General features: G+C 36.3%; 2 protein-coding genes across 6 annotated transcripts in view; both read left to right on the forward strand.

Annotated features, from left to right (window-relative positions):
* The window catches only part of ABCA10 (ATP binding cassette subfamily A member 10), an 81,795-nt gene extending 71,494 nt beyond the window's left edge, over positions 1-10,301 (forward strand). For 4 of the 5 annotated variants that reach the window (XM_008011969.3, XM_008011970.3, XM_008011971.3 and 1 more), the window contains 11 exons: positions 463-583; positions 1,256-1,373; positions 2,428-2,519; positions 2,745-2,923; positions 3,208-3,283; positions 3,355-3,449; positions 4,602-4,721; positions 4,901-5,041; positions 7,038-7,117; positions 8,012-8,067; positions 8,175-9,088. In XM_008011969.3, coding sequence (XP_008010160.3) covers positions 463-583; positions 1,256-1,373; positions 2,428-2,519; positions 2,745-2,923; positions 3,208-3,283; positions 3,355-3,449; positions 4,602-4,721; positions 4,901-5,041; positions 7,038-7,117; positions 8,012-8,067; positions 8,175-8,273 — 1,177 coding nt within the window. In that variant the 3' untranslated portion in view covers positions 8,274-9,088. Of the gene's footprint in view, positions 1-462; positions 584-1,255; positions 1,374-2,427; positions 2,520-2,744; positions 2,924-3,207; positions 3,284-3,354; positions 3,450-4,601; positions 4,722-4,900; positions 5,042-7,037; positions 7,118-8,011; positions 8,068-8,174; positions 9,089-9,478 lie in introns of those variants that run through there. The other variant, XM_037993244.2, reaches the window with a different exon arrangement.
* A 3,908-nt stretch (positions 10,302-14,209) lies between these two features.
* The window catches only part of ABCA6 (ATP binding cassette subfamily A member 6), a 64,671-nt gene continuing 53,681 nt past the window's right edge, over positions 14,210-25,199 (forward strand). The window contains exons 1-7 of the mRNA XM_008011978.3: positions 14,210-14,816; positions 15,813-15,953; positions 17,254-17,458; positions 18,504-18,665; positions 20,010-20,113; positions 20,880-21,106; positions 24,989-25,130. Of these exons, the coding sequence (XP_008010169.3) occupies positions 15,858-15,953; positions 17,254-17,458; positions 18,504-18,665; positions 20,010-20,113; positions 20,880-21,106; positions 24,989-25,130 (936 nt within the window). The 5' untranslated portion in view covers positions 14,210-14,816; positions 15,813-15,857. The remainder of the gene's footprint in view (positions 14,817-15,812; positions 15,954-17,253; positions 17,459-18,503; positions 18,666-20,009; positions 20,114-20,879; positions 21,107-24,988; positions 25,131-25,199) is intronic.

Genomic DNA, 25,199 nt, shown 5'->3' on the forward strand with positions numbered 1-25,199 from the left:
TTTGTCCTGTACATCTCTGTCAGTAGTGTTTAAGCATCAAAGCTTGCTTTTCTCCTGGTTATAGCCTTTATGGGTCCCTAAGGAGAAGGTACAGTAAAAACTGGTTCCATATAAAACCAATTAGAATGATCTTTTATGAGGAAAGTGGTCATGATCTGGCTAGTGACAGACTAAAAGACTCGTATGTCTACATTTGAGTGACTTAAAAGAACGAAGTGAAGGAACAGAGCCATTTGACAGATAGGATACAATATTTTAAAGAGAAGAAATAGTCAAAGAAGATTTCAAGAGACTTGGCTACTGGAGGTGTTATTACTGCCAAGAAGAATCTTGTAGGTAATAAATTAATCATGTGATAATCTTTTTAAAAAAGGATAATAGTTTAATTATAGGCGTTTACATTTTATTAACAGTTGTTGTAAGCCAAAATTGCATTTCTATGTTATTTTGTTTCTTCTGTAGAATCTCTCCACGGAGTAGAGAAACTCATCCCAATCCAGAAGAGCCCGAAGAAGAAGATGAAGATGTTCAAGCTGAAAGAGTCCAAGCAGCAAATACACTCACTACTCCAAACTTGGCGGAGGTGGACAACAGTGATTAGACCCTTAATAAAATGCTCAGATAGTTTGTGCTGTAGAATGGATGAGGTGTTGGTTTTTATTTTGAAAAGCTGCTTTTGTTTCTTTAATATTTCTATTTATAGCTTATATTCAAATTATTCTCTTTAAAAGTAACTACCCTGTTCTCATTCTTTTAATTTTTTCTTCTTCAGTTTTCTGTGAGTCTTAATCTTCCAGCTCCTCATTCATCAGTGTAATCAACAAGTTCTCTGATTTTTTAAATCAATTTTAACAAAATCGCACATGTTTCTCAAGAATTGCAATTTCATTTTGTATTATAGTTTACTTGTAATATTAATAACTGAATAGCATATGAACAAGAACAAATGAATTTACAGTGCATGGAAATCAATAAGGAATAAAGTAGGAATGAAATTAGTAGAAAGAGCAAGGATAGATGCTAGCATAATGCAAAGGGAATATATTTGATTAAGAATTAATTTTATTAGTAGTTGATTAAGTAGCCCTTATTTATGAACATACATTTGGGCATTTTATTTGAAAAAAGAGGCTAAAGCTCTTCAGCCTGACATAAAATTTAGTTCGGTTTATAGACTAGGGAATGGAAAATAAAACATTAATTCATAAAGTATCTGAAATTTAACAGGGAAATCATGCTTTGTCATGTTTTTCAGAAGCCAGTCATAACTGCAAGCTGTTTACACAAGGAATATTATGACACAAAGAAAAGTTGCTTTTCAACAAGAAAGAAGAAAATAGCCATCAGAAATATTTCCTTTTGTGTTAAAAAAGGTTTGAATAATTGCTTCTTTTATTATTATTATAATGTTTCTTATTCTCTAGATTTAAGACTATGAAGGGGACAACTTTTTATTCTTTGAGGCTGTTCATATATCCTGGTTAATGTGTAATTATAAAAGTTCACATGTCAGCAGATAAGTCTTCTACTTCAAAATCATATCCCAATTCAAATGGCAAGAAACCCAATCTTGGATAAAGAAGACCCCAATTCTCTGTATTAATGTTGTAATACAGGAGATTTTTCAAGGTGCTAACTAAGCTTTTGTTTCAGAAATGTTATTTTGGGGTGGCCATGGTGGCTTGTGCCTCTAATCCCAGTGCTTTGGGAGGCTGAGACGGGAGGCTTGAGGCCAAGATTTCGAGACCAGCCTGGGTAACATAGCAAGACTCCATCTCTACAAAAAATTTTAAAATTAACTGGGTGTGGTGGTGCATGCATGTAGTTCTAGCCACCTGGGAGATTGATGCAGGAAGATCTCTTGAGCCCAGGAGATCGAGGGTACAGCAGGCAATGATTATAACACTGCACTCCAGCCTAGGCGAAAGAGCAAGACTCTGTCTCCGGAAAAAAAAAAAAAAAAAAAAAAAAAAGCCTTTTGTTTCAAAATGTTATGGAACCAACCAAGCAATTCTGGATTAGTCAACCTTGAAAATTCAAATACTGGCCGGGCGCGGTGGCTCACGCCTGTAATCTCTGCACTTTGGGAGGCCGAGGCGGGTGGATCACAAGATCAGGAGATCGAGACCATCCTGGCTAACATGGTGAAACCCCCTTTCTACTAAAAATACAAAAAATTAGCCGGGTGTGGTGGCGGACTACAGGGTCGCAGCTATTCGAGAGGCTGAGGCAGGAGAATGGTGTGAACCCGGGAGGCGGAGGTTGCAGTGAGCCGAGATCGCGCCACTGCACTCCCAGCCTGGGCGACAGAGCCAGACTTTGTCTAAAAAAAAAAAAAAAAAAAAAAAAAAAAAAAAAAAAAAAAAACCCTTTAAAAAATAAAAAAGAAGAGAAAATTCAAATATTGATGGTGGCTCTTTCTTCCAGGTGAAGTTTTGGGATTACTAGGACACAATGGAGCTGGTAAAAGTACTTCCATCAAAATGATAACTGGATACACAAAGCCATGTGCAGGAGTGGTATGTGATATGTGAAGGAAATTTTATTTTAAATATTGATGACATCCTTCTATTATTCCTATCAGTAAATCAAATATCTTTTAAAAAAATAGATGAAATAATTTATAAAATTTCTCTTGCGTATTCAAAAAATATTGTAGCTTAATAGCCACTTCTATCTCCTTTAGTAGAAAGGGGATTGGAGCAAAAACCAAAGGTGGATCTGACATTCATTGTCTTCTGTAGGTGGTGTTACAAGACAGCAGAACATTGGTAAGGCAACAGCATGACAACAGTCTCAAGTTCTTGGGGTACTGCCCTCAGGAGAACTCACTGTGGCCCAAGCTTACAATGAAAGAGCACCTGGAGTTGTATGCAGCCGTGAAAGGACTGGGCAAAGAAGATGCTGCTCTTAGTATTTCACGGTACAGAGAGAAGTCTCACAATCTGTAGCTGGAGGAAGGGAAAAATATGTCATTTCTTTATTGTATATAAAAAGGAAATTATAAACAGTGTCTTTAAATTTTCATGCAAATAAAATGATCCAACTACCTGCATAAGAACCAAATCACAAGATTTAGCATGTATGAAAATGTTAAGGAAGCTTAAATTTACTATCTAGAATAACAGTGCTTAGGGTTTCCTATAGTTGTTTTAGATAGGTCCATTTGCCATATACTTCATGTATAATCACACTGTTTTTTGTCAGATTGGTGGAAGCTCTCAAGCTCCAGGAGCAACTTAAGGCTCCCGTGAAAACTCTATCAGAGGGAATAAAGAGAAAGGTATGGGCCGGGCTCGGGGTTGCTCTGTGCACCCTTGGCTGGGTGCCCATGGGCTGTTCCTCCCATTGCAGCTGTGCTTTGTGCTGAGCATCCTGGGGAACCCATCAGTGGTGCTTCTAGACGAGCCGTTTACTGGGATGGACCCCGAGGGGCAGCAGCAAATGTGGTAAGGAGAGTGAATATTAAGTGTCAGAGTCAATAGAATACATCTAGGTTTTTATTTTATTTTATTTTATTTTATTTTATTTTATTTTATTTTATTTTTTTTGAGACGGAGTCTCGCTCTGTCGCCCAGGCTGGAGTGCTGTGGCCGGATCTCAGCTCACTGCAAGCTCCGCCTCCCTGGTTCCCGCCATTCTCCTGCCTCAGCCTCCCGAGTAGCTGGGACTACAGGCGCCCGCCACCTCGCCCGGCTAGTTTTTTGTATTTTTTAGTGGAGACGGGGTTTCACCGTGTTAGCCAGGATGGTCTCGATCTCCTGACCTCGTGATCCGCCCGTCTCGGCCTCCCAAAGTGCTGGGATTACAGGCTTGAGCCACCGCGCCCGGCCTATTTTATTTTTTGTATGTTTCTTTGTTACATTTTGCTCCATTAACCTTTGACGGGCACATCTTCTATTTTGTAATTCAGTGAAACCTAATACAGCATTCAAAATTCCTCCAGGAAGGAAAAAATAGATATTTTAAGACCCAAATAGACTCTTGATTATGTTTGTTTGGATTTTTCTTCTCTTATTCCTCTTCCCCCTGTCTTTTTATTTTTCCATTTCATTTTTCAATTATTGAAAGTCACATAGTGTGATGTTTCTCTATTTTTTTACTCCAACTTTTCTACTTTTCTTCTCCAATAGTGCATTATTTTACCAATACTCTTCTTTTTATGAAGCCTATTAATATGGTACTATCATTAGGTAATGTAGCACAATTTTTGTTCTTTTTCTCTATGGCAAGGATTTTCTCTTGTAGCCTTATTTATCTATTTATTTATTTATTTGTTATTTTATTGTATTACTTGACACAGAGTCTTGCTCCATCTCCCAGGCTGGAATGCAGTGGTGTGATCACAGCTCACTGCAGCCTCAACCTCCTGGGCTTAAGCGATCCACTCATCTCAGCCTCTCAAGTAGCTGGGACCACAGGCATGTGCCACCATGCCTGGCTTATTTTTAAATTTTTTTGTAGAGATGGGGTTTCACCATTTTGCACAGGCTTCTTGCATCCTAACATAACATCTTCTCTTTAGATTTCCTGCTTTTTTCTATTTATCTGTTTTCCCAAATTACTTTCTAAATGTAAACAATCCCTTACTTTATCTTTAGGCAGATACTTCAGGCTACCGTTAAAAACAAGGAGAGGGGTGCCCTCTTGACCACCCATTACATGTCGGAGGCTGAGGCTGTGTGTGACCGTGTGGCCATCATGGTTTCAGGAACGCTAAGGTGGGTGCCTGTCCTGAGCCAGCATGAGACTAACATGTTCTTATAGAGAGAGTTTCAGTTTGCTATGAACAGCTGATGCTCTACAGCTCCCTAACCTATAATTAAACACCTTCCTCTACAGTGAGAACCAAGGAATAAATTAAGAGACAAGTATTTTTTCTTTATTTCCCCTGAACTAGGTGTATTGGTTCCATTCAACATCTGAAAAACAAGTTTGGTAAAGATTATTTACTAGAAATAAAAATGAAAGAACCTACTCAGGTGAAAGCTCTCCACACAGAGATTTTGAAGCTTTTCCCACAGGCTGCTCGGCAGGAAAGGTAAAGGATGTTTTTGGTTTGAGTGACAAGTATGAGTGTTTTCCAGTATTAGCATCAATTAGTTTTGTGCTAGTCTAAACAGGAAGAGAAAGGCAGAGTGGACTTATTCATTACATAACAAGCTGTTTGAGGATTGCTAGGATGCATTACAAAAACTAAACAGTTATTTTTAGTGAGTGTTTTAGACCTCAGAAAAGGTGAATGTTGTGTGTGTGTGTGCATTCATATGTATGTGTGTAAATGGTGGAATGGCTTGGAGATTAAGAACAAAGTTCAGACAAATTAAACTATCAACTTTTAAATGATTTTTAAAAAATAAACAATGAAAACAATGCTTTCACCTACAGGATTTTGCTGAATATAAATCGCATCAAAAGTTCCATAACACAGACTTCCATGCTTGAGAAGGATTGACTCTATCCTGTATTATTCAGTTATAAATCAGTTGATCCTCCCAATGTTTCTTTTAAAGTTGTATGTGGTCAGCCATGGGTTACAAGTAATGGTAATCAAATCTTTGTGAATAGCAGAATAAGGCTGAATTTAATTGAAAGATGAACAGAATTTTCTTGTATACCATTTCTATTCATTTATTTTTATAATATTTATTATATTTATTGAACACCTATTATCTGCTGCAGGCTATGTATTGAATAGTCAACAAAATAGACAAGGTTCTTCTCTTTTAGAGCTTAGGATATTAAGCAAATGAAGATACAAATAAATGAGGATATGACATTGAGGTAGGGCTTTAAGACTGAGCAGGGTTCGGTCAGCTGAAAAGTGGGAGTAACAGACACTGTTTCCAGGAAACAGCTCGTTTAAAGAACTTAGGTCAAGGATGAATTCTACAAATGTGAAGGATGAAACAAAAGCTCATGTAGTTGATGTGTAAAGGGATATTCAAGTGGAGATGACAAAATACAGAGATGTAGACCTGTGGCTCACAAGAGAAGGAAGAGGTCATTGAGATCCAGCCTGGCAACAAACAAAGTGGGGGATTTTTTAACCATATAGAAGACCACTAAACTAGGAGAATGTTGAGGCCAACAAGAGAGATAGGAAGTCAAGAGGGTCTAGGATGAACCCCAGGAGCTCTCAGCTTTGAGATGGGATTGAGGAAGAAAATAAATCCTCCTGTGTGGACAGTACCACCGCAACCATACCAACAAATACTGAGGACTATCTAGAACAGCACTGGCCAGTAGAATTTTTGGAATAATGAAAATGTCCTATCTGTGCTGTCCAGGATGGTAGTCAATACACATATGTAGCTACTGAGTACTTCAGATGTGGCTAGTGTGAATGAGGAGTTGAATTTTCAATTTTATTTATTTTAATTACTTTAAATGTAAATAGCCACATGGAGTTAATAGCTACTCTATTAAGCAGTGCAGGCCTAGAGAATTAGAAGGAAAATCGTAAGTGTGGTTGTCTCAGAAGCTAAGAGAGAAAGATTTTGTTTGTTTTAAGGAGGGTGTGTACAATTTTATATAATGCTTTTGAGAAATCTGCAGAATGAGGATTGAAGAGTGTTTATTGGATTGTGCACATGAAAGGGGGTCTGAAGGTCAAGAAAGAATTTTTTTTTAGCAGGAGAGGGTTCAACATATTTTAATTCTTATAGGAGAGATTGAAAATTAAATCTCAATCTCTCCTATGAGAGAAGGGAAAGTAACACAAATGTTCTAGAAAGGTTGCTTTTTGAGAGTAAGAAATATAGCACAATAAGAAAGTGCAGGCTGAGTGGGAAAGATTCTTGATCAAAACCATTTCTCAGAATTTATATTCAACATAAAATTAGAAGCAACTAGATGTTTGTTGTTATAACATTTTTTATGGTTGAATATGTTATTTCACATCGATTCATGCTGTATCAAGTGAGACATTTTTATTTAAAGAACACTTTGAAAAATTATTTTACTTTGCCTGTTAATTCCTCCCCAGTGTTATCACACTGGAACTCAGTGATCAATCTCACTCTTCTTCCTGACAGATACTCCTCTTTTATGGCGTATAAGTTACCTGTGGAGGATGTCCACCCTCTGTCTCGGGCCTTTTTCAAATTAGAGGCAGGTAAGTTTGGATATATATAAATAAGACTTTGTGTATTGTTTGCATTATTTTTATGTCAAATGTAGACTATGTAATTTCAAGTAGAACAATTAAATAGTCAATCAAAACTTGAAAAATCCCTACCAGGATAGTCATAACAGTCTCAAAGGAAGTGAAGTGGTGGTCCTAGATGTGGGTTTGCTCCACCTGATTCTTCCTGTGCTGACCAGGAAGCCCAGCCACAAGTCAGTCAGGTTACTCCATCCTGCAGGATTGAATTGGGGTACCAGGGCTGTTTCTTACCATGACAACAGTGCATAGAATTGAAGGATAATTATGAGAATGTTGTCCCAAAGAATACCAAGGGGAGCTTTTGGGGTCTCTATGTTTCTAAAAGCCAAGGTCCCAGGAGCAAATGTACAGAGGTAACAATTGGAGGACTGAGTGAAGGTCAGCAAAAGAAAACACAGAAGGGTGAGGTGTAACAAGTCACAATTGAGGAGGGGCTTCTGAACTAGTTCCAGAGACACTGCAGAATGTACAAATGTGGGGTTTGTTAAAAGGGAGCCAGCATGGAGTAGACTCCTCTATAGATTTATAAATATAGAATAAGTTGTTCTCGACAGCTGATTTGGAGTCCAAAGCATACATGTAAAGAATCAAAAGGATAATACTAAAATAGGACACAAGGAGCTTTTTAGAGAGAGTTTATAGGAAACTGAATATGTTCATGCATGGCTATCTTTTATTAGCCATATCAGCACTCTTGTTTAATTTATCCTTCAAAGAAATGTAATTATTTGGCCTATATCTTACAGTATCTAAACAATTTGAAGTTATTGTCTCTGTTGTATGACTTTACAAACACTTGGTGAAAAATATATAAGCCACTAATGTCAGTCTCTTTAAATGCAGTGAAACAGACCTTCAACCTAAAGGAATACAGCCTCTCTCAGGCTACCTTGGAGCAGGTGGGTTTTCATTGAACGAGTGAGCACCATCCAGATGACCTCTGTGTGAATCAGTCTTTCAGAAACACCCTGACTTTTTTGTATCTTTTTTATTTTCTCTTACTTAGGTATTCTTAGAACTCTGTAAAGAGCAGGAGATGGGAAATGTTGATGATAAAATTGATACAACAGTTCAATGGAAACTTCTCCCACAGGAAGACCCTTAAAACGAAGAACCTCCTAACATTCAATTTTAGGTCCTACTACATTGTTAGTTTCCATAATTCTACAAGAATGTTTCCTTTTACTTCAGTTAACAAAAGAAAATATTCAATAGTTTAAATATTCAGTAATGATTAAAGTTTTCATTTTTAAAAATTTTAGGATGAAGGAAACAAGGAAATATAGGGAAAAGCAGTAGAAAAAATTAACAAAATCAGACATGTTATTCCTCTCCAACGTGGTCTATTTTGGGCTTAAAAATAATTTAAAAATCATGTAATATTAGGTTGGTTTTTGGTTATCATCAATAAAGCTAACACTGAGCACATTTTACAAAAAAAAATATGAGTTTTTTTAGCCTGAACTTCAAATGTATTAGCTATTTTTAAACATTAGTTACTCAGATTCTAATTTAATGTGACATTGACTATAAGAAGATCTGATGAAATGGCACAACATAGCATTAAAATGACATATTCTGATTATAAAATAAATACATGTGAATTTTAGTACATATTGAAATTATATGGAAGAAGATAACCATAATCTGTAAGAAAGTACCACAGTTAATATTTTATTTAGCCAACTTATATTCAATGTATTTTTTATGAGTCCTTTTTCAAAGGTAATATCAGTAGGCATAGTCATTTTCTGTATCTTTTCACCTCACAGTTTGCGAACATTTCCCATGTCATTATAACACTTTTGTGTTATATAATTGCTGCATTAATGTTAGAGCTGTAGTGATGTAATACCAGAGTTGTTAAGTTTGGGTTATATGCAAATTTACTTCTTAGAAATAAAACTTTGATGGACTTTTCTTATGTTTTGTTTACTAGAGTCTTAAGGTAAGTGGTTCAGATATCAACTGATGGTTCTCTCTCTTCTGTAAGATTCATATAACTTTATTCCCTGACCTGTAGAAAAAGTTATTATCCATCTGCTGTCGTTTGGATATTTGACCCTCTGAATCTCTTGTTGAAATTTGATTCCCAGTGTTGGAGGTGGGGCCCAGTGGAAGGTGTTTGGGTCGTAGGAATGTATCCCTCATGAATTGCTTGATACTGTCCTTGCAATTATGAGTGAGTTCTCACTGTTAGTTCTCAGGGGAACTGGTAGTTAAAAAGAGCCCGGCATCTCCTTCTCCCTCTCTCTGTCTCTCTTACCATGTGATCTTTGCACATGCTGGCCCCACTTCACCTCTGCCAAGTCGAAGCAGTGTGAGGCCTCACCAGATGTAGATGTTGGCACCACCCTTCTTGTACAACCTGTGGTTTCAGAATCCCAACTGAAAGAGTCAGCCTAAAAGTGTCCTGTGAAACACCTAGGAAGATAGGACGTCAGGCAAGCAACAACTTCAATGGAAAATGTGTCTTGTTCCAAAGCGACAGGAGGACCACTGCCACAGAAACCACCCTAAAGTCAGAAGTGGTGGTAAAAAGATAGGCCTTGTGAAAGCAGAGCTGATATGCGGTTGCTGACTTTCACATGCTTCCAACAAGCAGCGTTTGCAGCAGAGCAATAAGAAACATTGGATGAATACAGAAGCAAATGAATTAAAAAATTTAGCAGGATTGTGTTGGATTGGGTAAAAAAAAAAAAAAGAAAAAACAACTGTTGCAAATAAAATGAATGTACATTTATTGCCCATAAAGTCTCAGTGTCTCAATCCATTTAATTTTTTTTATTGTGGCAAAGATATAATAAAACAAAATTTGCTTGAAATAAATCAGACACAGAAGGAAAAATATTGTATGCTTACACTCATATGGAATATCTATTTATAGATTAGGCACATTCCCTGAGGCAGAAAGAAATTAAAGATTACTAGTGGCTCGGGGGAGGAGAGAGTGGGAGTTATCACTTAATGGTTACAGAATTCCTGTTTGGGTTGACGAACAATTTGAGAACTAGACAGTGGCGATGGCTGCACAACTTTGTGAATGCAATTAATGTCACTGAATTGTACACTTAAAAATTGTCAAAGTGGATAATTCGTTTAATTTTAAAAAATAAAAATTTTTAAATTCTTATATGTTTTTCCATAAACATTACAGTGTTTATACAATCTAAACTGGAAAATACTCTTTCTTAGCTAATACGTTTTTCTATCATATACACACAGGATAATATTATATCTACTATTATATAAATACTTAACATCCTACTATGAACATCACACTTTCTAGTTTATTGTATACCTATGTCAGTTTAAGTCAGGTTTTTTTTTTTTTTTTTTGTAGTGCATATCTAGCATTTCAGTGTTTGGATGTACCAAAACTTTTTAGTTAAGAATAAATTGAAAGATATACAGATTGTTTCTCAGTTTTCCTGTTAGAAACAATGCTGGAGAAGTTCTGTCCCTCTAGAGAACCCTGCCAAACATATACATGCAACATTATTCCATATATATATATATAATTCCATATTTATATGTATATATATGTATATGAGTTTATTTAGTAGTATTAACTCATACAATCACAAGGTCCCACGATAGGCTGTCTTCAAGTTGAGGAGCAAGGAAGCCAGTCTGAGTCCCAAAGCTGAAGAAACTTGGAGTTCCATATTTGAGGGCAGGAAGCATCCAGCACAGGAGAAAGATGTAGACTGTGAGGCTAAGCCAGTCTAGCCTTTTTATGTTTTTCTGCCTGCTTTTTATTCTGGCTGAGCTGGCAGCTGATTAGATGGTGCCTACCCAGATTAAGAGTGGGTCTGCCCTTCCCAGACCACTGACTCAAGTGTTAATCTCCTTTGGCAACAACCTTACAGACACACCCAGGATCAGTACTTCGTGTCTTTTAATCCAATCAAGTTGACACTCTGTATTAACCATTACAGCAATTATCTATATAATCACTTCAAATATATTCCTAGAATATCTGGGTCATTGTGTGGAGTTGTACCAATCCTTTCCATCCCTAGCAGTCCAGAAATTTACCCAGAAAGGAAGGAATTAGAGACTGTTTGCAGTAATGCCAAGTGAAGTGCCCATTTCCATAAACAAAAAAAGAGGGCAGAAATATACAGCTAACATGGAACCAAGAAAGGTCCCAGGCTTTTATTATAATATTGTTAGCATCCCAAATAATTATTTGCTAGACGAAAGAAAGATGCCAGGAGCTAGCACATCTGTGATTAGATTGGGAAAGGTGGAAAGTGAAGAGAAATTTGAAAGCCCATATTACGTTCTTCGACCTTGCTAGGGGACTTATGAAATCATGATCCAGCTAAGGGAAAGCCTGTTATATCACTGAACAGAACAGAGAGTTTAGTCAAGGAAGAAAATGCTCAGCCTCATGATCATTCTACCATGTGGTTTCATTTTGTTGTTGTGTTTTTTTCACTTGTAACCAGTGTAGGGGGTCACCCAGAAAGAAAAAAGTCCTACCAAGAACCCTGGCTACACAGCCAACACCATCTCCAGGCTGTGGTAGTAACTGAAGTGAAGAGGACTTTTGTTTCTGGTGAATCTTGTGTCTGTCTTACAGAGAGAAATGAAGGGGAAGGAAAAAAAGGGGTTAGCTTGTCAGAAAAAAATAAAAAAGGAAAAAGAAGAAAAGGAAGGAAGGAAAGAAAAGAAAAGAGAAAAGAAAAGAAAAGAAAAAAGGAAAGAAAAGAATTACTGACCTAATCAATTGCCAGCAGAATCCAACCACCACTCTGATGAATCTAGACTTCTTTAATATGGGTCATTAATGGGAAAAAATCATTGGCCAGATGAGAAAATTTAAGACTACGGAATGATTAAATCTAAGTGCAACAATCAGCAAAGTTCCCAAAGAAACACACATAATTATTTAAAAAAAAAAAGGGGAAGATCTTAAAAATACTACTACTAGAATTTTGTATTAGTCACATTTGAGAGACCTTGCTTAGCTCACAATAATTTCCTCCTTAGTTCTTGGGTTTTCGAATAGTCTCATTTGTTTGTCCTACTGATTTGTTTTCATGGTAGACTTTTGATTATGACTTTATCTAGTGGGAGGAATATTTCTTTTACCTCTGTTGCTTTGTGTTCTGAAATTTGGATGTATCTTTATGGAATTTTTTGTGTTTTCTCTGTGACACTCCAGGAGAGTAAGAGGAGGAGAAGGAGGGGGGAGGAGGAGGGGAAGTAGCAGCACATAACATTTTTTGAGCTTTTACAATTTTCCCTCATTGTTCTATGTACTTACATAGATGAATTTAACCCCTGTAATAACCATATATATATTAATGCTGTTGTTTTCCCACTTTTTGGGGGTAGAAAAACCTGAGGGGATAAGAGTTAAATGGATTGTGCAAGGTCACACAGCTAGTACATGGCAGAGTCAGAATTTGAACGCAAGTTCGGCTCCAGAGTGTATACACTAACGCCTAAAATACATCTCTGGACATGTTATTATGCTGGGAGAATAAATTCAGATTCTTCTCCTGTCTCTTGTACATGATACATGCTCTACATACTTTGGGGTTTCATTTTCTATGGGCGATTATCTGTCTGTCTGTCTGTCTATCTATCTATCTATCTGTCTGTCTGTCTGTCTGTCTGTCTGTCTGTCTTACAGAAATTGGGCAGAGAATACAGCTTTACTCTTCCCTGAGGTTGTAGGTGAAATTTTCCTAGTCTGTTTTTAGCACTGGACAGTCCTATAAACCCTCTGGATTCCCAGGAATATGAACTCCAGCTTACCAACGTTTCAAGGACCAAGTTCAGGACAGAGGGTCATTAAAACACCTAAGGTTTGGTTTTCAGTCCAATATATCCTTCAACTGCTGGAGTATCTGAAATCCCACTCACAACTTTAGGGAAACTTTAAATTCCTTTTCAGTTTTAACACCTGGAAACATGTCTTTCTGTCTTTGTTTGTTTGTTTGTTTGTTCCATTGTTGTTTACATTCTTCATCTTTTTTCTTCCTTTTTTGAATTTGACTATGTATTGGAAATTCAATTTGGGGATCTATTTTACCCACCATTTCCATGCCCTTCTAGCTGGAGGCTGGGCACTTTAGTATATTAGGTCACTATTTGTGGGGAAATTGTTACATTACATAAGGAGAATGGCCTCCCAAAATGAAAATAAATAAGAGGAAACAGGTCAAGAAAAAGGAAGAGAAAGCATACACAAGAAACAATGGTAAGAAATGAAACTAATAAATATATTTAATCTAATTATCATTGATATTGTAGCTGTGAATTTTAGTACAATTATAAGGATGGTAGAATGAAAATGATTCCTAAAATAAAGTATAAAGGGTCTAAAACAATGATAACAACAAAAACTTTCATAAAAACCTTAACTGTGTTACAGGTAGTTTAAAAGTAACTTTGAGTTTTGTTGTATTCCTAATACCAAATGTTAAGAGTGTTTATGACCTCCCTTCCCACACCCCATGAGAACTTTAGAACACCTATATTAGCAGTGTTTGTGCAGTTTTCAATGTAAAAGAAGTGGCATGTCACTGTTGACTATTTTTAAACACAGAAGTAATTGCCAAGGAGAGAAATTACACACACACACACACACACACACACACACACACACACACACGTATACACATAATAGTATCATAGCTGTAGTTGTTGTTGTTGTTTAAATTATCTGCTTTGCTCCAGAAAGTTTCTCAGCTTTATGATCATTAACATCTGTGGATTGGGAGCCATGTCAAATATTTGAGATTTCCCAATTCATGGACTTTGGTTTCCTGTTTTGTCATTCACTGTGGCAGGTCAAGAAAAGTTTGCAACTCTTTGCAGAGCAGAGGGAGACACACTATGCTATATGAATTGAACACGTTTCAGTTTGTTATAGTCTTCATGCACAAAAATTTATCTGAATCTTTTTATATGTTTTGTAGACCTTGGCAAACCAGTGGCTTATTTTGTTCATGTGTATTATGAAATCCTTCATCCACTGTGAAGAGGGTGGGAGAAATAAATTTGTGGAAAAGTCTTCATTTGTCTATCCTAGGAGTTTCTCCAAAGCATACTATGGATTGCTTAGCTTTATTCAGAAAAAAAAATCAGCTCCAGAATGTTCTGCTAACTTAGTCTGAATTAGTTAAATATACAACTAACTGGTAGTTGTGTTTATTCATCAGTAGTGAAAATAAAATAGATACAGATTTCTCATACAAATTTAACTGCTTTGTTTGATTATTGTTTTTACTCTTTCTTGTTCCTGCCTCCATCTTGGTCTCATCATTTCTGAAGAACTAGTTCCATTTTCCTCGTTTACCATTTTCTCCCTTATCCCTGTAGTTGAAAGGCTAAGTGAACAAACACAGTTTTTTTTATTCCCAACCAACCACGGAACAGTCATTTCCTTGCAAAATAATTGGCTTAGGGAGAAAGAGACACAGAAAACAAAACAAGTTCATCATGTACAGCTTGGTCTGGCTACACCCCTTTTCCAGAAACCAGGCTGTGTAAGAGCTGCTGGAGTAGGCACCCATTTAAAGAAAAAATGAAGAAGCAGCAATAAAGAAGTTGTAATCGTTACCTAGACAAACAGAGAACTGGGTTTGACAGTGTTTCTAGAGTGCTTTTTATTATTTTCCTGACAGTAAGTAAAGTTCTATTTTGTTGTGCTATGCCAAATATGTGGGTGGACACTGCTAAAATCAATCTGTTTTTCAGATGTTTCCCAATTCTTATGTGTTTTATGTTAAAGACCTAAGACTAAATTTTTCTGCTTCTTCCCAACCACTTTGTATTGTGTACATTGTAACAGTAAGACATAGAAAAATGGAAAACATTTGCTTCTGTGCTAGAGAATTGTCTGAATATTTTGATGTAAAAATATGAAAGAATTTCATTTTGAGGTTACAGAAACTAAAACAAATTGTTTGTGTTTCTTTATTTGCAAACCTTTGGACAAAATTACTTTCCCATATGATTTCTTTTTGTTTCTTTTAAAACTAATTTTGTAGTTTCCTGAGTTATTCAGGGACTTCTGAATTCAGAAAATTGAGAGAAATTGCTTTATTCTTCTTGTATCTCAGAACCAAGTTTCAAGTAGTTTGAGACTGGATTATGGTTTACAACCTAACTCTTTTGATAAAAGTTGATTCCATCTGAAAGTAAAGTTACAAGAAAACACTTTATTGAGGTTGTATCTAGTGTTAATTTATTATTCAGACAAATTTAAGTAATCAGACTTTTGATGTTAATTTGATTAGCTCTGAGATTTCTGTTTAAATGTAAAGAACAAGAAATAGCTATTAACAGGATGAAATTAATTTAATTACTCTATTCATGTACTTAAAGTGCTCTTATACAAGGCCAAAAGTGTGAAATTATCTTATAGGTTCTGAACTTGAATTACAGCTTTTCCATTTCAGTTCTCCAATTTATTGCAAAATTGTGATAATAATCACTCTGCCTTCCCACCATCACCTACTCCCCTAAAAAGCTTAAGGTGAAGTATTTGAGGTGAAATTTTACAGTCATAAATTATTGAAATAGTATTTTAAATTTATGTTTACACTTTTTAAAGGTAGTAAATATTTTCCTCAACAGTATGATCAAGGTTTCCCTTATTACACTTATTTTTTTCTAGGTTGTATTCCACCATGATTACTTTCTCCTTCAGTGAATAGGCTAAATGAATATGAAACAGAAAAGTGTGTATCAGCAAACTAAAGCACTTCTGTGCAAGAATTTTCTTAAGAAATGGAGGATGAAAAGAGAGAGCTTATTGGTACGTTTAAAAATTTGTCTCTTTCCACAGTTAGCACTCTTACAGTGTTTCAATACCTATCGATTCTCTTATGTGCTCTTTTGACTAGCAAATGGGATTTATTGATTTTACAGTTCTCTCTAGTTACGTTTGTTGAATTGAGAGACTCACCACAGTCTCTGAAGAATAACATAATTAAAGACTAAGATAATTACTCATATAAAAAGAGATTAAGTGAACATTTAATTATATGATAAATTACAGCAACTGCTAGAGCTACTACCAAATGTCATACGCTTACAGCCAAGAAGTACAAAAAAAATGTTGCCAGGAGAAATGGAGACATTTTAATTCTGTGGATTTATTTTCAAGGACATGAATTTTCTACACAAAGATTGTTTTTAAGAATTATAATCAACTAACACCACTGATAGTCAGTTTGCATCAAGCAGGTGGGCTAATCATAGATGACTAGCCTAAATCTCAGTGGCTTAACACAGCAAATGTTTATTTTTAACTCCTCATGGTCTAATGAAAGTTGAGAGTGGAAGTAAAGTAGGTTGGGTGGGTGAAGAAATCTTCTCCACACAATCATTCAGGCACCTAGGCTTCATCCAGGGCCTCCGCCACCATCCTGGACCTTGAAAACCTCTAGAGGATCCTCTGCATTCAGTCAGAACATCAGGAAACAGTGGGACCAAGACAGTGAGAATATAGAAATTTGTATATGTCCATGAACCAGACCTGGAAGTGGTACATATCACTTTTGCCCACATCCTGTGGGCCAGGAAATCATTTGGTTCCACTTAATTTCAGTAGGCTGAGAATGTAGTCTAGCATGGTACCAAAGAGGTAATGATGATTGACACTGGTGAACAGCAATAGTAGTAGCCTCCACCAGCCAGTTCCTTTTCACGTTCTTTAGTTTACAATACAAGGATATGACAACTGGCAAAAATATTGCTATTTGCCAACATAAACTCTATCTAGGATACTCCATGTCTTATAAATTCTATAGTCAGCTGTCCATGCATATAGAGATTGTTATCCTGTTATTCACTCCATTAGCTTCTATGAGGGCTTCTGCAGGAATTCATGATTTAATGCAAAAGTTTTGTTCTAGTATTAGAGAATGATAAATGTGGCTACTGTCTTAGTATTTATCTTTCATTTGATTCTCCATGCTCAGAGGCTTGGAGAGCAGAGAGAACATAACTGTATAGCACAACTGGAATTTGTTTTCAACAGTATTTGGTATTGACTGAGATCTTGAAGTGAACGCAACTTTAATTCCTTATTTTTCTTTTTTTGTGCATTACAGGAGTGGGGACTCTCAATACTTCTAGGACTGTGTATTGCTCTGTTTTCCAATTCCATGAGAAATGTCCAGTTTCCTGGAATGGCTCCTCAGAATCTGGGAAGGGTAGATAAATTTAATAGCTCTTCTTTAAAGGTTGTGTATACACCAATATCTAATTTAACCCAGCAGATAATGAATAAAACAGCACTTGCTCCTCTTTTGAAAGGTAGGTATACTCATGGCAAAAAAAGAATTACTGATAGAAGTTTATATACTATTGATAAGTTGTCTACACATTAATTTGAAGTTACAGCCATATGTTATGCTAATAACTTAAGTATTAAAATAGCATACAAATCTGGTTAGGTTATTGCTTTCTCTCACAACAATTAGTCTTTGAAATATTTTCAGCTTGATGGGAGTCCAGTTTAGGGAGGTCTATATTTCTATTGGAATATAACTAAACCCAGATTTATACTTTTAGATTTGCAGGATAGTATCTAGAAGGAATATAGTCATTGAAAATTGTGTGTGTTTTTAACATGTCATACAATGATTAAGATTTGTATCTCAGGAGAAAAACATCTAAATAAATAAAATAGGTCATGGTTATTGAACTATAATTTCGTAACTTTGAAAAGTAGAAATGAATAATCTGATGATTATTCTGTTCTGAATGTAGTACAATCAGTAAACATCTTTAAAAGTCTTTATTCTAAATGAGATCATTATGATGTAACCAAAATAAGCAAAATGCATATTTTATTCATGGGCAAATTGGGTTCAGTTTGGCTATTTACTCTTTAATCCTCCATTCCTGACAAGTGAAATTCCTAGCTATTGAAAGTAGAGTCGCTTTTTAAAAATCTTGTTTTCTGCAGAAGGCAAAGGTCATGTAAATTGTCTTTGCTTCAGTAAATCTGAAATAAGGAATCCCTGACTATATAGTAACTACAACAATTACTTCTGTTTTTGTACTCCGATTCTCTTATGCATACTTAATCTGGCACAATTTTTTTTATGCACTTAAAACTTGCCCTGATACTTGTCATTATGAAAAGAAAACATGTAATTCTTATGCATGTCTTCTGATTGTAGAATCTAAACCATTAAAAGAAAATTTCCCCCCTCACATTTGGGTTCAAGTTTGATTTAAATGGAAAATGATTTTAAGTCTAATGAAATTATATGGGGAAACAGCTGAATATCACATTATGTTGTGGCAAAACTCTGTTACAATTTTCTGTCTATTTTTACCTTGTTATTCACAGGAACAAGTGTCATTGGGGCACCAAATAAAACATACATGAATGAAATACTTCTGGAAAACTTTCCATATGCTATGGGAATCATCTTTAATGAAACTTTCTCTTATAAGTTAACATATTTACAGGGATATAACATTCCACTTTGGAAAGAAGATGATTTCTCAGGTGACTTTCCATATCAAATATATTATGGCATTTTTCATGTTTTCTGCATAAAGAACAGGTGAGGGTGGGCAACAGAGATGCTTTCAATGACACATGAGAAAATAAAGAAAGCCCATTTCATTACTGAACTTATTTCAAGGTCAATCGTATGTTCCTGCTACAGGATGACTGCAAAAATTGTAGAGTCACCCAATATGTATGTTTTGAGCACGCACATGCATGTGTCAAAGGGCACATGAGTAACCAAGACTGACAGGCCCCAGCCTCAGGTGAGATTCCAGTTTAGCAGCAAAGACAGACATTGAACAAGTACAAGAAAAAATGTTTCATGGGCACTCAGGCCAGGAGTTCCTAATAGTGGGATTAGAGAAATCTTACCTGGGGAAATGATGTTTAAAGGGAGACCAGAATGAATAGCAGGTGTGAGGTGCTAGAAGCATTGTGTTTCAGACAGAAGAAAGGTAATTGTAAAGGCCCTGAGGTGAGAAAGGACATCTGTTCCTATATCTGGAAGAAGAGCAGTATAGCTGAACAAGGAACATGAAAAGGAATGTAATGGGAGAGTGAAGCTGAAGTCATTCAAGTGCTACCTTCTGTGGCATCTTGTAAATCTAGGCAAGGAATAGCCACTGAGTCACTTTAATCAGGGCAAAAATGTAATTTGGTTTCCAAGATTAGGGGAGCACTCCAGATATAGCCTGGAGAATAGATTGACGAGAGGCTCTGGAGAATGTCAAGAAACAAGGAGTCCATTATGGCTGGAGCAGAGTGTTTGCAGAGTGTTTGCTTTCATCTCCTTTTTATTTTCTAAGACTTTCTAAGCAGGCTGTGGTCTGCAAGAATAAAATTGCCTTATTAAAAGCTTTCATTTATTTTCTTCCTTTTTCTGTGTGGTTAACAGTCTACTGGTGAGCCAGGCATGGTGGCTTATGCCTGTAATCCCAGCACTTTGAGAGGCCGAGGTGCATGGATCACCTGAGGTAGGGAGTTGGAGACAAGCCTGGCCAACATGGTGAAACCCTGTCTCTACTAAAAATACAAAAATTAGCTAGCAATGTGGCCTGTGCCTATATTCCCAGCTACTCGTTAGGCTGAGGTAGGAGAATCACATGAACCCAGGAGGTGGAGTTTGCAGTGAGCTGAGATCACACCACTGCACTCCAGCCTGGGCAACAGAGTGAGACTTCATCTCAAAAACAAAAACAAAAACGAAAACAAAACACCACCACCAAAAAAGTTTACTGGTAGAGTCTCCTCTAGATTGTTTTCTTTCCAATACTTGTTTCATATTCTCCAACTGCCCTTATCCCATAATGTTGGCTGTGCTTTTCTTTGTGCTTACAGCTCATTGCTGGGAGGCATATGGTGAGTTTCCATGTAAATTGACCAAATACTGGAATAGAGGATTTGTGGCTTTACAAACAGCTATTAATACTGCCATTATAGAAGTAAGTGCTTGATTGAAAAATTCTACTAATTAATGTCAATTACTTCCAGAGACCTTAAGATTTTGATGAAAGATAATTGTCTTAGTCTGTTTGTACTGCTACAATAAAATACTTGAGACTGGGTAATTTGTAAAGAACAGAAATTTATTTCTGGAGGCTGAGAAGTGCAAGATCAAGGTGTTGGCAGGCTGAAAGACTGGTGAAGGTCCATTCCTCATAGATAGCACTAAGTGTCCTCACATGCTGGAAGAACGGAGAGCAAAACATGCCTCAGCTAGTTCCCTCTAGCCTTTTACAAGGCACTAATCCATTCATGAGGGCTCCACCCTCATGACCCAACCACTACCCCAAAGGCCCTCCCTCCTAATACCATCACAATGGGAATTAAGTTTCAACAAGAATTTAGGAGGGGCCACTTTCAAACCGTAGCAATGATACATAATCAGATTTTCCTGTGGTTATATAATGAAGTAGATATTCAGACCAAGGAACACATTGCATATCTATTTGAAAACTTTAAAGCCAATGTTACTGGTTTTAAAACTAATTTTGAAGTGGTTGTAGAGTCACAGGAGGCTGCAAATACAATGTACAGGGAAGTGCATGTAGCCTTCATCCAGTTGTCTTTACTGGGAACATCTTGCATAACTACAATATAGTAAGAAAAATTGGAGAACTGACATTAGTAAAATACACAGAGCTTACTCATAGTTCACCAGTTTCTATCTTTTAAATAATAATTATGTTTGTTTAAACTCTACTTTAGATCACAACCAATCACTCTGTGATGGAGGAGTTGATGTCAGTTACTGCTATAACTATGAAGACGTTACCTTTCATAAGTAAAGATCTTCTTCACAATGAGATATTTATTTTCTTCTTCTTGCTTCATTTCTCCCCACTTGTATATTTTATATCGCTCAATGTAACAAAAGAGAGAAAAAAGTCTAAGAATTTGATGAAAGTGATGGGTCTCCAAGATTCAGCATTCTGGTGAGTGACTAATTCAAGTAGCACAAGTTAATAAAAAGGAAAATTAAGAAGCAGTGAAAAAGTGTTATTGTTGCAGAGCATCATGGTTTAAACTTGACGCATTGGCTACTTTTTCTTTTGTTCTGAGTTTTTTATTTAGTCTGTTGAATTTTGTCATGCAAAATAGTGCTTATAATGTGCTGAGCACTTTTTCTGTGCCATGAATGTCTTAAGCCAACCCTGACATAGAGGAACCGTCATTCATTTTATAAGCAAGGAAAATGAAGTTCAAAGAGAATAAGAGAATTGCCCAATGTGAGATGAAGGGTAAGTGCTGGAGCTGAGACTCCAACCCAAGTGCCCTGAATGCAACTTGTTTGCTCGCCTGGTCTCCTTACAGTTAATAGTTGATTTCTCCAGATTTTCTCATGTTGAAGAGAGTATAATCCTATAATCCTATAAAAGTTGACTTGTGTACAGGGGTTTGGCCACAAGGCATAGATTTTTTGGAGCAAGTAAATACTATATGTTGGAATTAATGAGAGAGCTCACACAATATACCTAGGACATACAACACAAAGGCTGGCATGTAAGAAGGCCTTAGTAAGGGCATTTGCTTTATATATTGATATTTATATCTTGCCCCAATCCACATATAATTTAAAGTGATTTTGAAATAATGAGTGTGTGTACACATATATATGTGCTATATGTACATATTTACATACATTACGTATGTATATATACACAAGCAGGTGTACACATACATACACACACATATATGTACACACACACTCATGTATGTATGTAGGTAGATATGTATTTGTATTATAATAAAGACAAATAATTAGGAGTAGAAATAAAGACCTAGCAAATAGGCCAGGCACACTGGCTCACACCTGTAATCCTAGCACTTTGAGAGGCCCAGGCAGGCGGATCACCTAAGGTCAGGAGTTCGAGACCAGCATGACCGACATGGTGAAACTCCATCTCTACTAAAAATACAAAACTAAGCTGGATGTGGTGGTGTGTGCCAGTAATCCCAGCTCGGAGACTGAAGGAGGCTGGGAGGCTGAGGCAGGAGAATTGCTGGAACCTGGGAGGCAGAGGTTGCAGTGAGCTGAGATCACGCCACTGCACTCCAGCCTGGGCGACAGAGTGAGACTCCATCTCAAAAAAAAAAAGAAGGACCTAGCAAATAATCAGTAAGTAAGATTGGCAGATAGGAATGCAAATCATACAAGCTCCAAGCTTCCAAAAGGCTTTTGCAATACTATCAGTGACAAAATTCATACTGTCTGCCTAGAGAAAGTAAAAAAGGAAAAATAATTTGTTAATTTTACCCCAAAAGAAATATAACATTTGTTACATTAAATCCTGGGAGATTTTTTTCTATCTACTCCCCGTATGAAGCAAATACTCTTTACGGTTTTGGAACTACCTGGAATGGATGAGAAATTACGAATTGAAGAATTCCTTGTGAGCCACGTGTTACCTGAAATGAAACTACGGTCCAGTAAATTTTTAATTTTCTATAAAATATATTTTATTAATGGAGAGAATCTTAATTCTAATAGACATAAATTGTAAGATAGAAAAAGAGGAACCTGTGTCTTCAAATAAAAAAAGAGAGAAGGAAAAGTTTTTGCAGTGGAACTTGGGAAATACAAAATAATGTACATAGAGCCTCCCATGGAGTCAGGAGGGAACCTCTGTAAAAGGGACCTGCTTTCTGTCCAGGGCATGTCCTATGGGACAGTGTCCCTGCAGTCACCTGAGACCAGGGAGGCATGAGCAACTCTATATTAAAGTCAGAAAGGTATGGGACATTTGGGTGTGAATTCATTCTCAGGATAAGTGATTCTTAGTATGTATGTGACCTAAAAACTTAGCAAAGTAAATTCATATATGCTTCCTTAAAACTAAGAAGAAAAAAGATTCTGAAATGTTTCTACTAAGTGCAGGTTATCTAGTGGAAATAAACTTTATGACAAGTTCTTTTTACTAATGTAATAAATGTGAAATGTAATCAGTATTTATTCTTTAAGTATAATGCCTGAATTGCTTTGTTTTTAGCAAGATGGTTTTTATAACTTATTATTCCACTCCACCCCTGCAAGTGGTTCCTTTTTCTAAGTAGTGGCAATTTCTAGGTAATTTCTTTCATTTATAATTTTCATATCCTGTGGTTTTTCAATTCCTACCTAAAGTAGTTCCCTTCTGGATTCAGGAAGTGGGTTTTACAGAATGTGATATGTTTTTTAAAAATGCTGATGTTTCTAACACAGACTTAATCATTGTAATGGCGTGAAATTTAAAGAGAAGTCAAATAACCAATAAATCCAGTGTAAACATGTTCTATTGGGACATGTTGATGCAAAGTCCTGATTTTAATACTTGTGCTATATGCTTCAGCTATTGAATTCTCATTTTATTAGTCAATGTTAAGTAGAGGAAAGGTCTCTTGACAGAGATAAGGCCTACATCTTCATGAACTTTGTTACCAATTTATTTTGTGACCTTAGATAAATCCCTTAACTAATAATAGGGATTGCAGTTTCCTCATTTGTAAAATGAGACACTTGGGCTAAAACACACTATAGTCTTATTAGATCTAAGATTGAATACTCTTTCTTAATAATCACTTCATAAAAATATCAACACTAGCACCTCTAAGGCAAAATCATGCAAATATTTAAGGGTGCAGCATACTTTATACAAATTTAAGTGAAGAAATCATAAATAGGAATAGAGAGAATAGAATGGGCTTAGTAGAGTTGTGAAATTTCAATTTTCTACTATGAAAGAGACTGGAGGTGTTGCCTGCTGAGATTCTCATGGATAGTCAAATGATCAACTGCCCCAGTGTTTTTAGAAGTACTTGATTGATCAGAAGCTTTTAAGTTGCTTACAATTCTACAATTAGGATGGTATGGCAATATCTAACAAAGCTGAAGGTACAAAATGCTTTGAAACACTCTTGTACATTTTCCTCAAAAAAGACAAGTACGAGAATGTTCTTGGCATTGTAATAAAAAAAATGGAAACAACCTAAATTTCCATGGGCAGCAGAATTTTGGGTCATATTCTCATAATGAAATATTATACAGCAGTGTATAATACTGTTAATGCTGATTGATAAAGACAGCTAGCAGAAGAATACATACATATGATATTGTTGATACTGTTTAATAAATAGTCATACTATTTATATACAACACACGCACACAGAGCTGTTGCCTAACATGTAGGTACAAACAAGGCACAATGGCCCAGCTGTGCTTACAAGTAGCTTAATTAATTTTGTCTTTTTTTTTTTTTTTTTTTTTTTTTTTTTTTGAGATGGAGTCACTCTGTCGCCCAGGCTGAAGTGCAGTGGCATGATCTCGGCTCACTGCAACCTCGGCTTCCAAGGTTCAAGCAATTCTCCTGCCTCAGCTTCCTGAGTAGCTGGTACTACAGGCATGCACCACCACACCCAGCTACATTTTTTTGTATTTTTAGTAGAGACGGGTTTCACCATGTTGATCAGGCTAGTCTGGAACTCTTGACCTCAAATGATCCACCTGCCTTGGCCTCCCAAAGTGCTGGGATTACAAGCGTGAGCTACCGTGCCTAGCCTTGGCATCCTTTTTTATTGGTTGGTGCCTGTAGCAGTGTTCAGTATATATCATCTCTGTGTGCGTATGTGGTAAAGGCAATTAAAATGAATGGCAATTATAAAGAAGGAGAATTGCGATTGAAAAAGGATATGCAATGAGCTTCTGCTGTAGGATTTACAGTATAGTTATTAATCTAGAAGGTACAAAGGTAGTTATACTTTGTTCTTTAGATGCTTTTGTGTATATTAAGTATTTTGTAAATAAGTTAATATAATTTATATAACTTTTTGTCTTTATTTAGGCTCTCCTGGGGTTTAATCTATGCTGGCTTCATCTTTATTATTTCCATATTCATTACAATTATCATAACATTCACCGAAATTATAGTCATGACTGGCTTCATGGTCATATTTATACTCTTTTTCTTATATGGCTTATCTTTGGTAAGTTCATACATTTATTACCACTTTCTCTGCTTTAGATCTTCGCTATATGTAGCTAATATTAATGCC

The sequence above is a fragment of the Chlorocebus sabaeus genome, chromosome 16 (genome assembly GCF_047675955.1).
Source record: "Chlorocebus sabaeus isolate Y175 chromosome 16, mChlSab1.0.hap1, whole genome shotgun sequence".
Classification (NCBI taxonomy): Eukaryota; Metazoa; Chordata; class Mammalia; order Primates; family Cercopithecidae; genus Chlorocebus; species Chlorocebus sabaeus.